Genomic DNA, 22,980 nt, shown 5'->3' with positions numbered 1-22,980 from the left:
AGACTGAAAATTCTGAGAGAGTAAGGATGGCCTTTGACTTATTTACTACTATATTCCCACTATCCAATGAAGCACTTAGAACATAACAAAAATAAATATAAGGCAAATGAATGGACAAATACATGAGTGAAAGAGCTAATACGCAGAAAAAGTATTCTATCATCATTAAAATTTCCTAAAATGTAGCTAACATAATACACATAAAATACTAATGAATAATGTCAACCAAAGACAGGAAATTGATTTGCGGATTCACAGCCTGTGAAAATTACATCCTAAAGTTTGAGATATCAAGAGCTATAGAATAATATTGTTTTATGCAATCGATTTTGAGATTTCCCTACGATGACCAATATAATCTAAAGGAGATTATTACTTGCTGAGGGGACCTTCAAGATTGCAGAGGAGTAAGACGTGGAGATCACCTTCTTCCTCACAAATACATCAAAAATACAACTACATATGGAACAACTCCTACAGAACACCTACTGAATGCTGGCAGAAGACCTCAGACTTCCCAAAAGGCAAGAAACTCCCCATGTACCTGGGTAGGGCAAAAGAAAAAAGAAAAAACAGAGACAAAAGAATAGGAATGGGACCTGCACTTCTGGGAGGGAGCTGTGAAGGAGGAAAAGTTTCCATACACTAGGAAGTCCCTTCACTGGCGGAGACGGGGGATGGCAGGGGGGAAGCTTTGGAGTCACAGAAGAGAGCGCAGCAACAGGGGTGCAGAGGGCAAAGCAGAGAGATTCCGCACAGAGAATCGGTGCCGACCAGCACTCACCAGCCCGAGAGGCTTGTCTGCTCACCCACCGGGGCGAGTGGGGGCTGGGAGCTGAGGCTCTGACTTCGGAGGTCAGATCCCAGGGAGAGGACTGTGGTTGGCTGTGTGAACACAGCTGGAAGGGGGCTAGTGCGCCACAGCTAACCGGGAGGGAGTCCAGGAAAAAGTCTGAACCTGCCTAAGAGGCAAGAGACCATTGTTTCAGAGTGCACGAGGAGAGGGGATTCAGAGCACCACCTAAATGAGCTCCAGAGACTGACGCAAGCTGTGCCTATCAGAGCAGACACCAGAGATGGGCATGAAACACTAAGGTTGCTTCTGCAGCCACCAAGAAGCCTGTGTGCAAGCACAGGTCACTATCCACCCACCACCCGCCCCGGGAGACTGTGCAGCCCGCCACTGCCAGGGTCCCATGATCCAGGGACAAATTCCCCGGGAGAACACACGGCGCCCCTGAGGCTCTTGCAACGTCACGCTGGCCTCTGCCGCAGCAAACTCGCCCCGCATTCCATACCCCTCCCTCCTCCCGGCTTGAGTGAGCCAGAGCCCCCTAATCAGCTGCTACTTTAACCCCATCCTGTCTGGGCGGGAACAGATGCCCTCAGGCAGCCTACACACAGAAGCCAAAATTTAAATTTAGGGTCAAAGGCAAAGCTGAACCACAGGAGCTGTGCGAACAAAGAAGAGAAAGGGAAATTTCTCCTAACAGCCTCAGGAGCAGCGGATTAAATCTCCACAGTCAATCTCATGTACCCTGTATCTCTGGAATACCTGAATAGATAATGAATCATCCCAAAATTGAGGTGATGGACTTTGGGAGCAACTGTAGACCTGGGGTATGCTTTCTACATCTAATTTGTTTCTGGTATTATGTTTATCTTAGTTTAGTATTTAGAGCTTATTAACACTGGTAAATTTGTTTATTGATTTCGTTGCTCTCTTCTTTTATTTTATATATAAATATATTTTTTCCCCTTTTTCTCTTTTTGTGAGTGTGTATGTGTATGCTTCTTTGTGTGATATTGTCAGTATAGCTTTGCTTTTACCATTTCTCCTGGTTTCTATCTGCCTTTTTTTTTTCTAATTTTTTTTATTTATTTTTATTTTTTTTGGCTGTGTTGGGTCTTCGTTTCTTTGTGAGGGCTTTCTCTAGTTACAGCAAGCAGGGGCCACTCTTCATCGCGGTGCGCAGGCCTCTCACTATCGTGGCCTCTCTTGTTGCAGGGCACAGGCTCCAGACGCACAGGCTCAGTAGTTGTGGCTCACGGGCCTAGTTGCTCCGCGGCATGTGGGATCTTCCCAGACCAGGGCTCGAACCCGTGTCCCCTGCATTAGCAGGCAGATTCTCAACCACTGCGCCACCAGGGAAGCCCTGTCTGCCTACTTTTTTTGGATAGTATTTAGTGCTTGTTATCACTGGTGGATTTGTTTTCTGGTTTGGCTGCTCTCTTCTTTCTCTCTCTCTTTTTTGTTTTTTTCTTTTTTTTATCACTTTTTTCTTTTTTCTTTTTAATAATAATTTTTAAAATTTTTTTATTTTAATAACTTTATTTTATTTTTTCCTTCTTTCTTTTTTTTTTTCTTTATCCCTTTTCTTCTGAGCCATGTGGCTGACAGGGTCTTGGTGCTCCAGCCGGGTGTCAGGACTGAGAGTCTGAGGTGGGAGAGCCGAGCTCAGGACATGGGTCCACCAGAGACCTCTCAGCCCCACATAATATCAAACAGTGAAAGCTCTCCTAGAGATCTCCATCTCAACGCTAAGACCCAGCTCCACTCAACGACCAGCAAGCTACAGTGCTGGGCACCCTATGCCAAGCAACTAGCACAACAGGAACACAAACCCACCCATTAGCAGAAAGCCTGCCTAAAATCATAATAAGTTCACAGACACCCCAAAACACACCACTGGAATTGGGCCTGCCCACCAAAAAGACAAGATCCAGCCACATCCCCCAGAACACAGTCACCAGTCCCCTTCACCAGGAAGCCTACACAACCCACTGAACAAACCTTACCCACTGGGGACAGACACCAAAAACAAGGGAACTATGAACCTGCAACCTGCAAAAAGGAGACCCCAAACACAGTAAGTTAAGCAAAATGAGAAGACAGAGAAATACACAGCAGATGAAGGAGCAAGGTAAAAATGCACCAGACCAAACAAATGAAGAGGAAATAGGCAGCCTACCAGAAAAAGAATTCAGAGTAATGATAGTAAAGATGATCCAAAATCATGGAAATAGAATGGAGAAAATATAAGAAACGTTTAACAAGGACCTAGAAGAACTAAAGAGCAATCAAACAATGATGAACAACAAAATAAATGAAATTAAAAATTCTCTAGAAGGAACCAATAGCAGAATAACTGAGGCATAAAAATAGATAAGTGACCTGGAAGATAAAATAGTAGAAATAACTACCACAGAAAAAAGAAAAATGAATGAAAAGAATTGAGGACAGCCTCAGAGAACTCTGGGACAATATTAAACACACCAACATTTGAACTATACGGGTCCCAGAAGAAGAAGGGAAAAAAAAGGGGACTGAGAAAATATTTGAAGAGATTATAGTAGAAAACGTCCCTAATATGGGAAAGGAAATAGTCAGTCAAGTCCAGGAAGCTCAGAGGGTCTCATACAGGATAAATCCAAGGAGAAGCATGCCAAGACACATATTAATCAAACTATCAAAAATTAAATACAAAGAAAAAATATGAAAAGCAGGAAAGGAAAAGCAACAAATAAGATACAAGGGAATCCGTATAAGGTTAACAGCTGATCTTTCAGCAGAAGCTCTACAAGCCAGAAGGGAGTGGCAGGAAATATTTAAAGTTATGAAAGGGAAAAACCTACAACCAAGATTACTCTAACCATCAAGGATCTCATTCAGGTTTGATGGAAAAACTAAAACCTTTACAGACTAGCAAAAGTTGAGAGAATTCAGCAGCACAAAACCAGCTTTACAATAAATGCTAAAGGAACTTCTCTAGGCAGGAAACACAAGAGAAGGAAAAGACCTACAATAACAAACCCAAAACAATTAAGAAAATGGTAATAGAAACGTACATATCGATAATTACCTTAAATGTAAATGGATAAAATGTTCCAACCAAAAGACATAGAGTGTCTGAATGGATACAAAAACAAGACCCATATATATGCTGTCTACAAGAGACCCACTTCAGACCTAGGGACACATACAGACATAAAATGAGGGGATGGAAAAAGATATTCCATGCAAATGGAAATCAAAAGAAAGCTGGGGTAGCAATTCTCATGTAACACAAAATAGACTTTAAAATAAAGACTATTACAGGAGACAAAGAAGGACACTACATAATGATCAAGGGATCAATCCAAGAAGAAGATATAACAATTGTATATATTTATGCACCCAACATAGGAGCACCTCAATACATAAGGTAAATGCTAACAGCCATAAAAGGGGAAATCGATAGTAACACAGTCATAGTAGGGAACTTTAACACCCCACTTTCACCAATGGAGCAATCAACCAAAATGAAAATGAATAAGGAAACACAAGCTTTAAATGATACATTAAACGAGATGGACTTAATTGATATTTATAGGACATTCCATCCCAAAACAACAGAATACACTTTCTTCTCAAGTGCTCATGGAACATTCTCCACGATTGATCATATCTTGGGTCACAAATGAAGCCTTGGTGAATTTAAGAAAATTGATATTGTATCAAGTATCTTTTCCAACAACAATGCTATGAGAGTAGATATCAATTACAGGAAAAAATCTGTAAAGAGTACGAACACATGGAGGCTAAACAACAAACTACTAAATAACCAAGAGATCACTGAAGAAATCCAAGAGGAAATCAAAAAATACCTAGAAACAAATGACAATGAAAACATGACCACCCAAAACTATGGGATGCAGCAAGAGCAGTTCTAAGAGGGAAGTTTATAGTAATACAATCCTACATCAAGAAACAAGAAACACCTCAAATAAACAACCTAACCTTAAACCAAAAGCAATTAGAGAAAGAAGAACAAAAAAAACCCAAAGTTAGCAGAAGGAAAGAAATCATAAAGATCAGGTCAGATATAAATGGAAAAATAATGAAGGAAATGATAGTAAAGATCAATAAAACTAAAAGCTGGTTCCTTGAGAAGATAAACAAAATTGATAAACATTAGCCAGACTCATCATGAAAAAAGGGAGAAGACTCAAATCAATAGAATTAGAAATGAAAAAGGAGAAGTAAGAACTGACACTGCAGAAATATGAAGGATCATGAGAGATTACTACAAGCAACTATATGCCAATAAAATGGACACCCTGGAAGAAATGAACAAATTTTTAGAAAAGCACAACCTTCCGAGACTGAATCAGAAAGAAATAGAAAATATAAACAGGCCAATCACAAACATTGGAATTGAAACTGTGATTAAAAATCTTCCAACAAACAAAAGCCCAGGACCAGATGGCTTCACAGGTGAATTCTATCAAACATTTAGAGAAGAGCTAACACCTATCCTTCTCAAACTCTTCCAAAATATAGCAGAGGGAGGAACACTCCCAAACTCATTCTGCGAGGCCACCATCACCCTGATACCAAAACCAGACAAAGATGTCACAAAAAAAGAAAACTACAGGCCAATATCACTGATGAACATAGTTGCAAAATTCCTCAACAAAATACTAGCAAACAGAATCCAACAGCACATTAAAGGGAACATACACCATCATCAAGTGGGCTTTATCCCAGGAATGCAAGGATTCTTCAATATATGCAAATCAATCAATGTGATACACCATATTAACAAACTGAAGGATAAAAACCATATGATCTTCTCAGTAGATGCAGAAAAAGCTTTCAAAAAATTCAACAGCCATTTATGATAAAAACACTCCACAAAGTACACATAGAGGGAACTTACCTCAACATAATAAAGGCCATATATGACAAACCCACAGTCAGCATCCTTCTCAATGGTGAAAAACTGAAACCATTTCCACTAAGATCAGAACAATACTAGGTTCCCCACTCTCAACACTATTATTCAACGTAGTTTTGGAAGTTTTAGCCACAGCAATCAGAGAAGAAAAAGAAATAAAAGGAATCCAAATTGGAAAAGAAGAAGTAAAACTGTCACTGTTTGCAGATGACATGATAATATACTTAGAGAATCCTAAATATGCTACCAGAAAACTACTAGAGCTAATCAATGAATTTGGTAAAGTAGCAGGATACAAAATTAATGCATAGAAGTCTCTTGCATTCCTATACACTAAATGATGTAATATCTGAAAGAGAAATCAAGGAAACACTCCCATTTACCATTGCAACAAAAAGAATAAAATACCTAGGAATAAACCTACCTAAGGAGACAAAAGATCTGTATGCAGAAAACTATAAGACACTGATGAAAGAAATTAAAGATGACACAAACAGATGGAGAGATATACCATGCTCTTGGACTGGAAGAATCAACACTGTGAAAATGACTATACTACCCAAAGCAACCTACAGATTCAGTGCAATGCCTATCAAACTACCAACAGCATTTTTCACAGAACTAGAACAAAAAACTTTGCAATATTTATGGAAACAAAAAGACCCTGAAGAGCCAAAGCAATCTTGAGAAAGAAAAACGGAGATGGAGGAATCAGGTTCCCTGACTTCAGACTATACTACAAAGCTACAGGAATCAAGACAGTATGGTACTGGCACAAAAACAGAATTATAGATCAGTGGAACAGGATAGAAAGCCCAGAGATAAACACATGCACATATGGTCACCTTATCTTTGATTAAGGAGGCAAGAATACACAATGGAGAAAAGACAGCCTTTTCAATAAGTGGTGCTGGGAAAACTGGACAGGTACATGTTAAAGAATGAAATTAGAACACTCCCTAATACCATACACAAAAATAAAATCAAAATGGATTAAAGACTTAAATATAAGGCCAGACACTATAAACTTTTAGAGGAAAACATAGGCAGAACACTCTCTGACATAAATCATAGCAAGATCCTTTTTGACCCACCTCTTAGAGAAAGAGAAATAAAAACAAAAATAAGCAAAGGGGACCTAATGAAACTTAAAAGCCTTTGCACAGCGAAGGAAACCATAAACAAGAGGAAAAGAGAGCCCTCAGAGTGGGAGAAAATATTTGCAAATGAAGCAACTGACAAAGGATTAATCTCCAAAATATACAAGCAGCTCATGCAGCTCAATATCTAAAAACAAACAACCCAATCCAAAAATGGGCAGAAGACCTAAATAGACATTTCTCCAAAGAAGATATACAGATTGCCAACAAATGCATGAAAGGATGCTCCACATCACTAATCATTAGAGAAATGCAAATCAAAACTACAATGAGGTATCACCTCACAACTGTCAGAATGGCCATCATCAAAAAATCTAGAAACAATAAATGCTGGAGAGGGTGTGGAGAAAAGGGAACCCTCTTGCACTGTTGGTGGGAATGTAAATTGATACAGCCACTATGGAGAACAGTATGAAGGTTCCTTAAAAAGCTAAAAATAGAACTACCATATGACCCAGCAATTCCACTACTGGGCATGTACCCTGAGAAAACCATAGTGCAAAAAGAGACATGTACCACAATGTTCATTGCAGCTCTATTTACAATAGCCAGTACATGGAAGCAACCTAAACGTCCATCAACAGAGGAATAGCACATATATATACAATGGAATATTACTCAGCCATAAAAAGAAACAGAATTGAGTTATTTGTAGTGAGGTGGATGGACCTAGAGACTGTCATACAGAGTGAAGTAAGTCAGAAAGAGAAAAAGAAATACCATATGCTAACACATATATATGGAATCTAAAAAAAAAAAAAAGGTTCTGATGAACATAGGGGCAGGACAGGAATAAAGACACAGATGTAGAGAATGGACTTGAGGACATGGGGAGGGGGAAGGGTCAGGTGGGATGAAGTGAGAGAGTGGCATGGACATGTATACACTACCAACTGTAAGATAGTTAGCTAGTGGGAAGCAGACGCATAGCACAGGGAGATCAGCTTGGTGCTCTGTGACCACCTAGAGGGGTGGGATAGGGTGGGTGGGAGGGAGACGCAAGAGGGAGGGTATATGTGGATAAATGTATATGTATAGCTGATTCACTTTGTTGTAAAGCAGAAAGTAACACACCACTGTAAAGTAACTATAGTGCAATAAGGATGTTAAATATATATATATATATATATATATATATCAGTAAACCAAAATAATAAAAGCAGTGTCATATTTGTACATTAATTCCAAAAAGCAACCTATAAATGACATTGTCCCAAAGGGGTCTGTGTGCTGGGGACTTTCTCTACTGTCCCCCCTGAGCTGGGTGGGGGAGCACCAGGCAGAGAATCTCCTGTCCTGCTGTTGCTGGGAGACACTGGGGGCTTGATCTGGAGTGTGACAGTGAGGGGCAAGAGAAATTTCCATTCTGAAGTTGTCGCCACAGATGTTCTTACACTAAAGTCCTACTTTAAATTGTTAAAACCAATCAACAAAATAAAGCACTTCCTCCATGACAGAACATATTTAAACAAACCTCAAGAAACAGATTTCCAAGTTTTCCAAGACATTTGCTAAACTCTCTAAGTGATGAAATAATCTTTCCAACTTCTTTGGTAAGTTAAAAATAAAAATCCATGATATCTAGAAACACATATGAAGGCCCACTTGAGGGTGGATTTGTGGTACAATCAGTGGTTCTTGGTGAGAAGATGTTTGCAGAGATGGGTTTATGAAGATTATCCAAGGTGTTAAAGCAATCTTGTCCTAGGTTTCAGGAAATCTCATCATCCATATTAACCCTATCAGAAGACTGGTGAAATGCAATCACTTGGAAAAAGCGGGTGTGGTTCAGAGCTCAATGTAAGGACACTAAAGGAGCCAAACTCATTCTTCTCCAGAACTGAGAGCCAGTGTTTGGAGCTCACCTGGCTCTGGAGACTTCTGAGAGCTACCACTACCACCCTTGGAAGCCTTGATCCCCGAGCGGACATTGTCTTATTACTTCTCCAGCGAGGATTGTTTCTACAGCACTTTCAGTGAGTACATAATTTACCATAGAGCAGCTCATGGGACTCTCCTGAGGGGAAAAAAAACACAATTTCCTAATTTTAACAGAAAATTGAGGTTGTTTCATTGACATAATCTTCTGTGCCAACTTAGTGAAATGACTGTATTTCTGTTTTATCATCTTGTCTTGGCATACATGTTGGAATGAATATGGTGATTAATTTTAGTTATCTGATTTTGTTCATCTCTTAGTTATTCCTGTGCATTACAAGGACTCAGAAAGTGGTTGTCTGATATCTTATACGTTTGTGTTTGATGTAGAGCCTAAAAATAATTTTTAGGACTATTTGACTCCATGTGCAGTACCTGTTACAGTCTACATTAAAAATGGAGTGTGCCTGTATACACAGGAGACATAATATCCTACACAACAGAACTAGGTAATGCATGCAATAATTTGGGAGAAAATATTGTTTTAAAGTGAAGTAAACGTTGTCTCTTCAGAAATGTGAGTTATTCTGACTGAAATTTTAAAGAAACTAGGAAATGATTGGGCAAGAGAAAAGTGACACTTGTGTACATACAGAAACATAAGAAAGTTGAGGAACCTCTGTACTTAACTAGTACAGACACAAGGACCCAAATTTTTAGCAAAGTCAGTTTTAAAAAGAATGATTTGTTTTTCGGCGCTGATTATTACCATTACATGCAAACTGCATCTTACCACAGGATGAAAGGGGTGCTTGATAACAGTTTTAAAGACTGAGAAGATATAACCATTCTCTTTCATTTTTGGTTTGATTGATGAGTGTGGTACAGATAAGACAGGAAGGCAAACTCAACCGATTAGTACATCCATGTAAGTTGCTTCTGGTTAGAATAGGATCCAGTTTGACAATGTTTACGTTCCTCTTCATTATCTCTGAATTATTTAGAAAGTGTTTTGCAAAGAAAAAAAAGTGTTTGTGGATGTAGATTCAGATTGAGATATAAAAGGACATCCAAAGAAAAATGCCTGACAATTACAGGAAATTATAAAAATACAAGCTTAGTCAAGTATGCTGCACTAAATCAATGACTGGCATTGAGCATCATGATTGACTGTTTAGGGCAATCAGGACCCACCACATAGAGCTATAAATTAGGTCAAACTCCTGAAGCTCATGCTATCTAGAGGAAAATAAGATCTCAACAAACCTGAGGTTCTCCTTTAGGTAGGGGAAAAGAGAGCAAGAAGTAGTGTTGGTTTGGCAGCTGAGAAAACTTTCTGCAGCTCTTGAGAGTTCTCTTTGTGTCTCAGTTTTCCATTTCTGTCAAATGAAAAATCTTTTGTAAAGCAGTGTATTATTCAGTGACAATCTGTGTCTGATATTCCTTGGGCCCTTTTTATCTTTGGGGTAGAGGAATAAACTCCTGATTTCCTTCCCTCAGAAAAATGGATTCAGACATCCCAGAAGCCTTCCAGAAAGAGCTCACCTGCCTCGTGTGCCTGAATTACCTTCTAGACCCAGTCACCATAGGCTGCGGACACAGCTTCTGTAGGTCCTGTCTCTGTCTTTTCTGGGAGCAAGCCGAAGACCCTTTCAGTTGCCCAGTGTGCAGGCAACGATCAGAGCAGACAAACCTCAAAACCAATTTTCTTCTGAAGAATCTGGTGTCCATTGCCAGAAAAGCAAATCTCGGGCAATTCCTGAACTCTGAGGAACATATGTGTGGGACCCATAAGGAGACAAAGAAGATCTTCTGTGAAGCCCACAAGAGCTTGCTCTGTTTGATCTGCTCTCAAAGTCAGGAGCACAGGGCTCACAGGCACCGTTCCACTGAAGAGGCTGCCGAGGAATACTGGGTGAGTGACGTCTGTGAGAGCGCTTGGAGAGCTGGAGGACGGTGCAGCTAAGAGAGTAAAAGGATATTACAGTCAGGACTTCCCTGGTGGCACAGTGGTTAAGACTCCATGCTCCCAATGAAGGGGTCCCAGGTTCGATCCCTGGTCAGGGAACTAGATCCCACATGCATGCCCCAACTAAGAGTGCACATGCCACAACTAAGGAGCCAGCGAGCCTCAACTAAGACCTGTCACAACGAAATAAGTAAAGTAAACAAATATTTTTTTTAAAAAAGAATATTATGATCATAATGATGATTAAACCCTCTCTTTACTGAGTGCCAGGTACAGACCTAGTTAGCAATGACAAAGCTATGAAGAAAATGCTGCAGCATACCTGCCTTTATGGAACTTGTATCCGATGGCTGGGTGATAAAGTTAATTGAAATTATTTGGATGATATGTTATTATGCTCAAGGCTATAAAGCCTTCATTTTGAGAAAGAGTCTTTGGCTCTAACATCTACAAGTGCAAAAAGTCTTTTCCATTGGATACAGGTTTCCTGACTCTGGACAAAGAAGGAAGATACAGTACATTGGAATTAGCAGGCAGCAAGCAGCACTACATCCAAATTCTGATGCAAGATGCCAAACTACCTGAAAATTAGCCATGCTCAATAAAATCCTGTTCCTTTCCCTAGATATATGATTCCCTGATGGTGTGTGGTTCTGCAGTGTGGAATCTTCTAAAACTGATCGATAGTGAGGAAGAATAGGGAAATGTGGTGATCTGTTATGGTCCTTCTAGTCTTTCTCTAGGTCCTGTACCTGACATCCCTGGGTACACTCCATCATTTGGGGTCTGAAACCTCAATCTATTTGCTTTTCTGGTGTTAAAATTCAATTATTTTACAGGAGAAGCTGGCAAACCAAATGAGATCTTTATGGGAAAAGATCCAAGAAATTGAAAGAAATCTCAAGAAAGATGGCAGAGGAACTGACCCTTGGATGGTAAGTATGAGAATGTATTTCTCTTTGAAACAAGTTGAGGCAGACATGCTAGAAACTTATCCCTTAATAATTTGAGGTGAAATCATCATGTGCCATGAAATTCTGAGAATGGGTTGAACACCATTTAAAAACATTTTCTAGGGCTTCCCTGGTGGTGCAGTGGTTGAGAGTCTGCCTGCCAATGCAGGGGACACGGGTTCGAGCCCTGGTCTGGGAAGATCCCACATGCCACGGAGCAACTGGGCCCGTGAGCCACAAATTACTGAGCCTGCGCGTCTGGAGCCTGTGCTCCGCAGCAAGAGAGGCCGCAATAGTGAGAGGCCCACGCACCGTGATGAAGAGTGGTCCCCACTTGCCACAACTAGAGAAAGCCCTCACACAGAAACGAAGACCCAACACAGCAATCAATCAATCAATAAATAAATAAAAATAAGAACGTGAATTTCTAAAAAAAAATTTAAAAATAAAAATAAAAACATTTTCTATGTACCATTGGAAACTACAAAACCCACCTCTTGGGTTTTTTACAATCTAATGGATCAGTAACTACAACAAAAGATCCACTAGAAGAATGTGTCACAAGTGCTAAGGTGGAGGCACATGGAGTGGTGTGCACGATTCCATGCCCATGATTCAGGATCCCAGGGAAAATTTCTCATGTTTAAGATCAATCCCAGGTCTGAAGATCAAGTGGGTGTTTAAGAATCCGTGGGTTATTTCAGGCACAGATTTCTGTAAGTCATACATTCCAGAAAGTAAAGGGTGTATCATTGGGAACCACAAGTACTTCAGTCTGATTAGTACATGAGCCCAGGTGATACAAAGGAGACATGAACAGGAATTTAAGGGGTGTGCCTGTCATCGTGAAAAGCGACAGCTCACTAGCTAGAGAGTGATATTGGTTCAAGTAGGAGAAAATGTGACATGTTAAAGAAAAACCTCAGGGGGAGAAGGAACAAGGAGAAAGACAGAGATAGAGAGTGAGAGAGTGAATCCATCAATACTGGGAGGGAATATGCAATGGAATGAGGATGAATGACCTTCCAAACAATATGGGAAGGAGGCTGTGGCCTTAGAGGGAGGACAGAGCCTGTTTATACAAAAAAGGAGGGCAGAAAGAAAGGGCTATGAGGATTGGCACCTGTTTGAGGGCAGTAGGTGAGATTCTTAGGAAGATCTTTCCTGAGGATACAAACCCTGAGAGTCAAATGGAACATGGCTGCTCAGAGAGAAACTCAGGCTGTGGAGTTTGGAGGATTGAGATGAGAAACAAATTTACTTATTAACATTGAGATAAGGATATTGCATATGATGTATGAATCACCCATACATTTCAATTGCTTGCGTGGGGTCTTTCAGATTTGAAAGCAGGCATATGAAAGAAACGATCCATGAAAAGATTTTCTCCAGATGTTTCAGGAACTCATGAATTTGATGAAAGTGGTTTGAGGAAAGGGTGGGTTTGGCTCTTGATGTAGTTAAAAACAATGAAAAATAAGTGAAGGAAAGAGGAATAAATTTGATTTCTTAGAAGATACAAATTTGGGATGGATGTAGCTTCTTGGGAGAGAACATGAATCAGAGCAAACTAAATGCTGTTGAAATCCATCTCCCAACAGTTTTATGTGTATCGATATGGAGACATGATTAGGAAAACTTATCAGATGGTAACTCCATTTCTTCAGGAGGAAGAAAATTACTACTTAGGGAGTATTATAAAAGAAAGCCAAAAGATTTGCAAGCAAATCAGAAAAAGACAAGAGGAAATGAGTGGAAAGAAGACAGACCTCAAAGTAATATACAAAGAGCTCATGAAAATGTCCTATAAACCAGATGTGGAGCTGCTCCAGGTAAGAACTGAGGACTGGAAATATTTTATCTGAAGCTCACACCTTCAATGACCATTAATTGGTACCAGGGGTATATTTATTCATCTCTTGCATCCTAAGGGAGTCTCTCCTAGTTGGAAATATTATAGATGAAATGCAACTCATCCAAACCATGACTGAGCAAACTTTACAGAATTGTTATTATGGAGACTCCCCAGGAATATTCCCTTCTCAAAATCTCCTTTTGTAGCTTGCTTCTGTCAAAACCAGAAAGGAACAACTTATGTATTGTCACTCAGTTTTTTGATCTCCAGCTGGGCAATGGGAGAAACTTGGCAAAAGCTCATATATTTCCACCTCCTGTTGGGATATCCTAGGTTTGAATTGCCTTTTTGGAGGGGCATATTACCCTTTTGGACAAGCCCTAGGAAAGACGAATTTACAGAGAGCTGAGGGTTGCAGCAATGCACAATCACTACCTTTGTCCTTTCTCACTCTCTCTCTCTCTCTCTCTCTCTCTCTCGCTCGCTCGCTCGCTCTTTCTCTTTCACCCTCAGGTTTATTAATTTATGAAGAACTTAGATTCTTTCAACACATTGTGCCAGAGTTTTCTTTAGGGAGAAAAAGGAAAATGGATTTTCCAGACTGTTTTCTCGTGGTGGTGATTAGATCTCTTCTGAAGTTTTCCCCATACCAAATCCTGGTTGGCTATTTATGAAGAAGTCTAATCTTATATTTTTTTATCTTATTTTTGACAGGAATTGGGAGACAAACTGAAATGGTAAGTCTGATCTTGTGATGCTGACCAGGGCGCTGTGAAAGAGATCAAGCTGCATTTAACAAAGGGAACACATAACTTACTCGATAATACTACATTGCTTGTGTGTGCGTGTGTCTGTGCCTGTTTTGCTGAGTATGATTTCCTGTTCCGCTTGAATCAGAAGTTAGCATCAGAAGTTTGCTCCTGTGGCTTAGAGAGGTATGCGCTGTAGAGCTCAATGCAGAAGTTTCTAAAAGGCCAGTTTTTTTCTGATTTAAATTTCAAAATCATAAACACATTGAAGTGCAAGGACTAGTACTTCCCAGGCATTAGGTGAGAGAGGCAAGTATCTCTGAGAAATGGGGGTGAAATCAGGTCGTGAATTAAAGTGAGAAAAAATTTCCTAAGAATGGCACGATCCCATCCCATGATTGTGGAGAAAAGGATTTTGATAAGAGAGTTGAGCTGAAGGATGCTGACTTTTTCTTAAAGGCTGTGGTTAAGAAGTCCTGGGCAGCAGAAAGTTTAACCTCATCTTCCTCCTTATAGGAGCGAGTCAGCACAGCTGCACATGCCTCAGCCTCTGCTGCCAGAACTCCGTGCACGACCTATCACTGGGCTGATGGACTGGCTTAACCGCTTCCGAGGTGAGTGTCACCCCATCATTGTGTCCACCCTGCAAGGTCCTTCAATAATGGTTTCTATAGGCAATCTTTCCCTCTTCATCTCTCACCTTGTACAGAACAGCCTGCAAATAGGCATGTATAGACATGTGTAGTCACAGAGTCATTAAAATCCTTACAAAATACATGCAGGCAGGTGCAGGGATAGATGTGATTCAGGCCTTATCAATTACTTATAAATTTGATAAATAATTTCTATAATGTAAAAAAGGACATGCTCCAAAAATGGCTCCTTGAGCCCTAGAAATATCATCACATACAATGTCAGTTGTTCACTGAATTCTAGAAAACAGGTTATTAATCCAGGATATTCCAATTTCAGAGTCTAAGTGCAGTTACTCAGAGTTCAAAAACATTTTTGCTTGAAAGTTTCTTGGCAATTGAATGTATGATGTGTTTTTTTCCATTGATATAATCAGAAAAATATATATAAGCCACAAAAATTAAATGCAGAAACCAGGATTTGTGAACAACAAGAAAGCAAATTGGTGGTTGATGAGCCAAATAGAGCTTCATGATAAACCTAACCCTGGAGGGTAACTTAGCAGGAAGTGGAAGATTAGGCCTCACGCTGGAACCACATATCAAAGGCGGAAATTCCTACCAGGAAACCACTTTTAAGAAGCCATCCTTAGGTTTTGTTTCTGCAGTGTCCATTTGCTAACTTAAATGAGATGTTAGAATGATCACCAATTCTCTATTCTACAATGTATTTTTTTTTCCCTGAGCAGTGGTGGTGGAGGTGGAGGTGAGTTATACTGTCACGGTCTTGGAGGTGATCAGCGCCCGGCGTTCAGTCTTTTAGATGTCAGGAAAAGTACCCAGCCAGAAGTAGCCATGACCTCCCTATCCTGTATAATCTCTGAATTTTTAGGAAGTTTTTTCCATGGTAACTAGTTATCTGTTTCCTCAGCAGATATCCCGACAACCTTTGAATCCAATGTTTCCAGTTAGAACTGCACTTCTAATAACCTTAAGGTTTTTTGTTTTTTTTTTCTCCCAGTGAGACCCTAGGTGGACCCTCTTCTCTCATAGATAATTTGATTTTTTTTTTTTTTTTTTTATTTTTTTTATTTTTTTTATTTAACATCTTTATTGAAGTATAATTGCCTTACAATGGTGTGTTAGCTTCTGCTTTATAACAAAGTGAATCAGTTATACATATACAATATGTTCCCATTTCTCTTCCCTCTTGCATCTCCCTCCCTCCCACCCTCCCCATCCCATCCCTCTAGATGGTCACAAAGCACCGAGCTGATCTCCCTGTGCTATGCGGCTGCTTCCCACTAGTTATCTATTTTACATTTGGTGGTGTATATATGTCCATGACACTCTCTTACCCTGTCACATCTCACCCCACCCCCTCCCCATATCCTCAAGTCCATTCTCTAGTAGGTCTGTGTCTTTATTCCCGTCTTGCCACTAGGTTCTTCATGGCCTCTTTTTTTTTTTTTTTTTTTTTTTTTTCCCCTTAGATTCCGTATATATGTGTTAGCATACTGTATTTGTTTTTCTCTTTCTGACTTACTTCACTCTGTATGACAGACTCTAACTCCATCCACCTCATTACAAATACCTCCATTTCATTTCTTTTTATGGCTGAGTAATATTCCATTGTATATATGTGCCACATCTTCTTTATCCATTCATCTGTCGATGGACATTTAGATTGCTTCCATGTCCTGGCTATTGTAAATAGAGCTGCAATGAACATTTTGGTACATGACTCTTTTTGACCTATGGTTTTCTCAGGGTATATGCCCAGTAGTGGGATTGCTGGGTCGTATGGTAGTTCTATTTGTAGTTTTTTAAGGAACCTCCATACTGTTCTCCATAGTGGCTGTATCAATTTACATTCCCACCAACAGTGCAAGAGTGTTCCCTTTCCTCCACACCCTCTCCAGCATTTATTGTTTCTAGATTTTTTGATGATGGCCATTCTGACCGGTGTGAGATGATATCTCATTGTAGTTTTGATTTGCATTTCTCTAATGATTAATGATGTTGAGCATTCTTTCATGTGTCTGTAGGCCATCTGTATATCTTCTTTGGAGAAATGTCTATTTAGGTCTTCGGCCCATTTTTGGATTGGGTTATTCGTTTTTTTGTTATTGAGCTGCATGAGCTGCTTGTAAATCTTGGAGATTAATCCTTTGTCAGTTGCTTCATTTGCAAATATTTTCTCCCATTCTGATGGTTGTCTTTTGGTCTTGTTTATGGTTTCCTTTGCTGTGCAAAAGCTTTTAAGTTTCATTAGGTCCCATTTGTTTATTTGTGTTCTTATTTCCATTTCTCTGGGAGCTGGGTCAAAAAGAATCTTGCTGTGATGTATGTCATAGAGTGTTCTGCCTATGTTTTCCTCTAAGAGTTTGATAGTGTCTGCCCTTACACTTAGGTCTTTAATCCATTTTGAGTTTATTTTTGTGCATGGTGTCAGGGAGTGTTCTATTTTCATACTTTTACATGTACCTGTCCAATTTTCCCAGCACCACTTATTGAAGAGGCTGTCTTTTCTCCACTGTATATGCTTGCCTCCTTTATCAAAAATAAGGTGCCCATATGTGTGTGGGTTTATCTCTGGGCTTTCTATCCTGTTCCATTGATCTATATTTCTGTTTTTGTGCCAGTACCAAACTGTCTTGATTACTGAAGCTTTGTAATATAGTCTGAAGTCAGGGAGCCTGATTCCCCCAGCTCCATTTTTCGTTCTCAAGATTGCTTTGGCTATTTGGGGTCTTTTGTGTTTCCATACAAATTGTGAAATTTTTTGTTCTAATTCTGTGAAAAATGCCAGTGGTAGTTTGATAGGGATTGCATTGAATCTGTAGATTGCTTTGGGTAGTAGAGTCATTTTCACAATGTTGATTCTTCCAATCCAGGAACATGGTATATCTCTCCATCTATTTGTATCATCTTTAATTTCTTTCATCAGTGTCTTATAATTTTCTGCATACAGGTCTTTTGTCTCCTTAGGTAGGTTTATTCCTAGATATTTTATTCTTTTTGTTGCAATGGTAAATGGGAGTGTTTTCTTAATTTCACTTTCAGATTTTTCGTCATTAGTGTATAGAAATGCAAGAGATTTCTGTGCATTAATTTTGTATCCTGCTACTTTACCAAATTCATTGATTAGCTCTAGGAGTTTTCTGGTAGCATCTTTAGGATTCTCTATGTATAGTATCATGTCATCTGCAAATAGTGACAGCTTTACTTCTTCTTTTCCGATTTGGATTCCTTTTATTTCTTTGTCTTCTCTGATTGCTGTGGCTAACACTTCCAAAACTATGTTGAATAATAGTGGTGAGAGTGGGCAACCTTGTCTTGTTCCTGATCTTAGTGGAAATGGTTTCAGTTTTTCACCATTGAGGACAATGTTGGCTGTGGGTTTGTCATATATGGCCTTTATTATGTTGAGGAAAGTTCCCTCTATGCCTACTTTCTGCAGGGCTTTTATCATAAATGGGTGTTGAATTTTGTCGAAAGCTTTCTCTGCATCTATTGAGATGATCATATGGTTTTTCTCCTTCAGTTTGTTAATATGATGTATCACATTGATTGATTTGCGTATATTGAAGAATCCTTGCATTCCTGGGATAAACCCCACTTGATCATGGTGTATGATCCTTTTAATGTGCTGTTGGATTCTGTTTGCTAGTATTTTGTTGAGGATTTTTGCATCTATGTTCATCAGTGATATTGGCCTGTAGTTTTCTTTCTTTGTGACATCTTTGTCTGGTTTTGGTATCAGGGTGATGGTGGCCTCGTAGAATGAGTTTGGGAGTGTTCCTCCCTCTGCAATATTTTGGAAGAGTTTGAGAAGGATAGGTGTTAGCTCTTCTCTAAATGTTTGATAGAATTCACCTGTGAAGCCATCTGGTCCTGGGCTTTTGTTTGTTGGAAGGTTTTTAATCACAGTTTCAATTTCAGTGCTTGTGATTGGTCTGTTCATATTTTCTATTTCTTCCTGGTTCAGTCTCGGCAGTTTGTGCCTTTCTAAGAATCTGTCCATTTCTTCCAGGTTGTCCATTTTATTGGCATAGAGTTGCTTGTAGTAATCTCTCGTGATCTTTTGTATTTCTGCAGTGTCAGTGGTTACTTCTCGATAATTTGATTTTTAACACTGATTTTGACTGGAGTATTCTCTCATCTCTCCACAGTAAATATTGCATTCAATAATGAAGTAAGCAGCCAGCACTTCAGGCTGTTTGATGACGTGAGAAGTTTGAAGTATGAGCATGACAGCCTCTGTGTGTCTTTGGATGGCAGAACATCGAGGTATTTTGCTGCATGGGGATCCCGGGGCTTCACCTCTGGCAAACAATACTGGGAGGTGGATGTGGACGGCTCTTGGGACTGGGCTGTAGGCGTCTGTAAGGATTCCTGGACAAGGAAGGATGATGGCATACTGAAGGAATCCAACAGGGACAGCTTTCTCCTTGTGTGTGTGAAGGAGGATCATCATTACCGTCTCTGGACCACCACCCCGACCACTCCTCTGTACATAGAGAAACCTCTGGGCAGGGTTGGCGTGTTCCTTGATTTTGACAGCGGGAGTATGAGTTTTGTGGATGTTGCCAAGCGCTCCCTCCTTTGGAGGTACGAGGATGGCCTGTTCACTTCCCCTGTCAGGCCTTTCATTTGCACTGGCCACACGTGAGGCGGGCTAAGTCAGGACCCTGACTGGATGCTCAAGACTCCTTCTCCAAGGCAACCCTTCTCAGGTGCAGCAAATCAAGGATACTTCATTGTCTTTAGGCTCTTTCTACTGTAATGGAACCTCCTTTTATTGCTATTTGTTATATAGTGTCAAATGCAAACTTTTGTTGGTGTCTTCCATCTTCTTGACAATAAAAGCTTGCCTTATAGACATCTGTCTGGAATATATGATGTGGTTATTCCCCTGTGTAGTGAGCTTGCTGAACTCACCAAAGTATGGGCGTGTGCTTCCCACTTCCTGAGACCCAGTACAGGACCCCAGGGCTTACACAGCATGGACAGACCTGGTCACCAACCAGACCCAGGTCAGCCTCCAACTTTCTCCTCCTTCCTCATGATCTACTCTGTCCTACACATTAATTCACCCTCAGGGTGAAAACCGATTTGACAGAGAAATCTCCACTGACCCTGGTGACGGGGATAAGTCTTCTTTTCTTAGAGAACCCAGAATTTGCAGGTCCTTTTCTTTTACAATAATATAAGGTAAAAGACCTAAAGAAAGGAAGTGCCTCATGAGGGGCACTGAACAAATCTTTGCCTGAATAAATTAATAAAGAGACAAAACAATTATCTTATTGGAAAGGAGCTTTGCAATAAAAGTTAGGGACTAGAATCTAAAAGTTTAAATTTTCAGGATTTGAAGGTGGATGTCAAAAACTGATTAGATTATACACATTGAGCTTGAGCCCAATTGATTTTTAATTATCTTTGGAAAAGTGCATCTGTGTGTTGGAGGCTGTTTTAGTGTAGACACTAGAAGTGTGAGGGTGATTGTGTGTATTGCAATCATGGTGGTCTTACATTATTGTTTTATATTATTTTAATTTAATTTAGGATCATCACCTAGGCCATGAAGGATGAGATGGTAGGGCAGGGAACATTGTCTGTTCCCATTTTACCATCATACAATAGAGCATTGGTTTTTGATTTAAATGTTGTTGTCCCACACTGAATTGTATATTCACCATTGTAATTCCACCACTAAATATACTTCCTGAATATATTATGATAAGTTTTTCAATACTGGTTAATTAAGTTTACTATCTAGCTTATGTTATAAAACTTACTGCATCCTAGTAGCAAGAGCCTCCTGTATTATCTGCTATTTGAAATAAAAAGAATCATGTCTTTGGCACTCATTTTACAGATTTCATGTTGAGCAAGGAAGCAAATGGTATAATTTGCAACATGGTTTTCCAAATACGTTCAACATTTCAGCCAAGGATCGAACCTGCGTCCCCTGCATTGGAAAGAGGATTCTTAACCACTGGACCACCAGGGAGGTCCCTATTTTATTTTTTGATGATTCCTGAAAGTTATTTTACTTTGAATTATAGAGGAAAAGAAATCCACAAGCGAGAAGCTATGTTCTATGGCTATGTCTTTTAAACAATGTTTTGCATTTACAAAAAAATTTTTTCCTGATTAAAAGCACCAGCTGAAGATACAGGCTGCTAAAAATATAAGACATCACAAACCCATTAAAAGACAGTAGGCCAAACATACTTATTAAAAACCCTTTAAGGAAACAAAGACAACGCAACCAACAAATTTACCCACTGTGCCCAGCGGCCCTTTCCAATTGCCCTGCCTGTGTTCCCAATAACTGGAACTGGGAGTGCTTACCCCAGTGGGAGGACCCTGGCCTCACCCATGGGCAACTGTGAGGATCCAACAGGGGAAGGCAGCTATGCGTCTGTGAGGGACCCTGGCACCTCCTGGACCAGCGCCCCCAGAACCGTAGACCCTGAGGGCCCCACTGCTGATAGGACGAAGTGGGAGGTGCACACGAGGGGTCTGACCAGCTTTCAACAATTTACCTGCCAACAGGAATCTTTCTGCTACTCCCTCGCACCCCTGTGTGCTTAAAGGTTTGGACTTTTTATTTATCTGTTTTTTCTAAACACTTAGCTGTATGGCACTAGCTGTAATGTCTCCCTGGGGCCTTCCTTGCTGGCTGTCTTAAATTCTTATGATTGAGAAATTGTGAGGCTCTGAAATTGGACTCAGGAAGGTATTTACAACAGCTTTATGTAATCGAAAGGTGCTGCAGTGAAGGGGAGCTTCGAAGCCCGCACACACATATGCGTGCACGTACACATGGGCTGGCTTCCATAAAGCTGGAGTGCAATATTACATATCAGGTACTGAATTTTTAACTGTAAACTTAAGAACTTGTGCTTAATTTTACATATACATAGATAACAGAGTGGTCACTAAAAGCACCTTAACATCAGGACAGACGTTAAGTTTTGAGGTTCTTATTTCAACTGCTCTAGGTACAAAATGCCCTAGAAGCGAAGAAAGGCTTCAATAAATACACAGAGACAAACATGATGTAAAGTGCGACTGGCGTCCTCACAGCGTCCCTGGAAGATGAAGAGCCTGAGCTGCCGTTAGCAGGCAGTGCGAGCTGACAGGGAAGCTGTGGTCTGGACTGATCCTCTCCGACACACTGTACAGTACCTCTTGGCGTCTACCTCCTTCCCTTATATACACACTCACCAGGTTGGTCACCATGAAGGCCCACAGCTCCTGGTGACTGGTGAGCCGCAAAGCTGTGGTGAGCTGGGCTTCAGCGTTGTCCACGCAGTTGACAGAGACACAATACAAGCCCGGCCGTGTATGCTGAGTGGTTGGAGCAGAGCCGGTGGGGGTGGGGGGTTGCTGGCACAGCTGACAGACCTGGGAGATCTCCTGCAGTGCAGTGGCCTTATGTCCCGTCACGAGCCTGCACGTGATGATGTCCTCAAGCACGGTTACTGGGAAGGAGGACAGAATGGGGCTGCAGTAGAGCACCTGGAACTTCTCCAGCTACGTGAGGGCCTTGTCTGTGGACTTCTGCACTTTCTCTAAGTGGCCAGCTTGCATGGAGTGCATCATGGTCACAAGCAAGCACATGTGGTCCTTGGGCAGCCAGTGGAAGAGGTTGGCGTGGTCGCTGGGCAGGATCTTGTCATGTGCAGCATGGAGATGGTCTGGATGCACTGCTGCAGCTGCTTCGGGCACAGCTTCATGCTCTTTACCTGCCCGGCACCCAGGTAGTGGGTCACCTGGAGCACCAGGAAGAAGACACACAGAGACTCTTTCTGGATGGGGTTCCCTTGCCAGTTCTCAACTACCTGTCCACAGAGAGTCAGCAATGGGTGGACTTCCTGCAACTTACGCTCCGTCAGCTGCAGCATCCCTTTGCTGAGCAGGACCAGTGGCCGTGTGTACTCAGATCCCACCACCCAGGGGGTTCTCGACCGCCACACCCAGGAGGTCGCAGGCTGACACCAAGTCCTCTTGGTCCTTGGGCCTTTTTTGTCTTTGGGGTAGAGAAATAAA

The 22,980-nt window shown here is 40.7% G+C and overlaps 1 protein-coding gene and 2 pseudogenes across 3 annotated transcripts in view; 1 reads left to right on the top strand and 2 right to left on the bottom strand.

Moving 5' to 3' along the window:
- Positions 1-2,083: 2,083 nt before the first annotated feature.
- The window catches only part of LOC309636688 (mitochondrial import receptor subunit TOM6 homolog pseudogene), a 115,408-nt pseudogene continuing 94,511 nt past the window's right edge, over positions 2,084-22,980 (bottom strand). Inside the window, exon 2 of the transcript XR_014268520.1 lies at positions 2,084-2,167. The product of XR_014268520.1 is annotated as a mitochondrial import receptor subunit TOM6 homolog pseudogene (transcript). The remainder of the gene's footprint in view (positions 2,168-22,980) is intronic.
- LOC309636625 (tripartite motif-containing protein 43-like) lies at positions 7,812-19,801 on the top strand. Its single transcript, XM_082409959.1, has 7 exons — positions 7,812-8,856; positions 10,259-10,673; positions 11,567-11,662; positions 13,282-13,512; positions 14,250-14,272; positions 14,801-14,898; positions 19,092-19,801. Exons 1-7 carry the CDS (start codon positions 8,639-8,641, stop codon positions 19,589-19,591), a joined length of 1,581 nt encoding a protein of 526 aa, XP_082266085.1. The 5' UTR covers positions 7,812-8,638; the 3' UTR covers positions 19,592-19,801.
- Positions 22,009-22,835, bottom strand: LOC309636661 (MAU2 chromatid cohesion factor homolog pseudogene; annotated as a pseudogene). The gene has a single exon. The product of its transcript is annotated as an MAU2 chromatid cohesion factor homolog pseudogene (transcript).

This window comes from Balaenoptera physalus (assembly GCF_965194825.1).
Source record: "Balaenoptera physalus genome assembly, chromosome: 10".
Classification (NCBI taxonomy): Eukaryota; Metazoa; Chordata; class Mammalia; order Artiodactyla; family Balaenopteridae; genus Balaenoptera; species Balaenoptera physalus.
The sequence above is the reverse complement of the archived record's forward strand: the minus strand, read 5'-3'. Positions and strand labels throughout refer to the sequence as shown.

Excerpts from the sequence above, each read along its gene's own strand:
- LOC309636625 (XM_082409959.1), top strand. The coding sequence starts at position 8,639 with ATGCAATCACTTGGAAAAAGCGGGTGTGGTTCAGAGCTCAATGTAAGG. Across the intron at positions 11,663-13,281 it reads GAGGAACTGACCCTTGGATG|TTTTATGTGTATCGATATGG; the intron begins GTAAGTATGAGA and ends ATCTCCCAACAG. Across the intron at positions 14,273-14,800 it reads TTGGGAGACAAACTGAAATG|GAGCGAGTCAGCACAGCTGC; the intron begins GTAAGTCTGATC and ends TCCTCCTTATAG.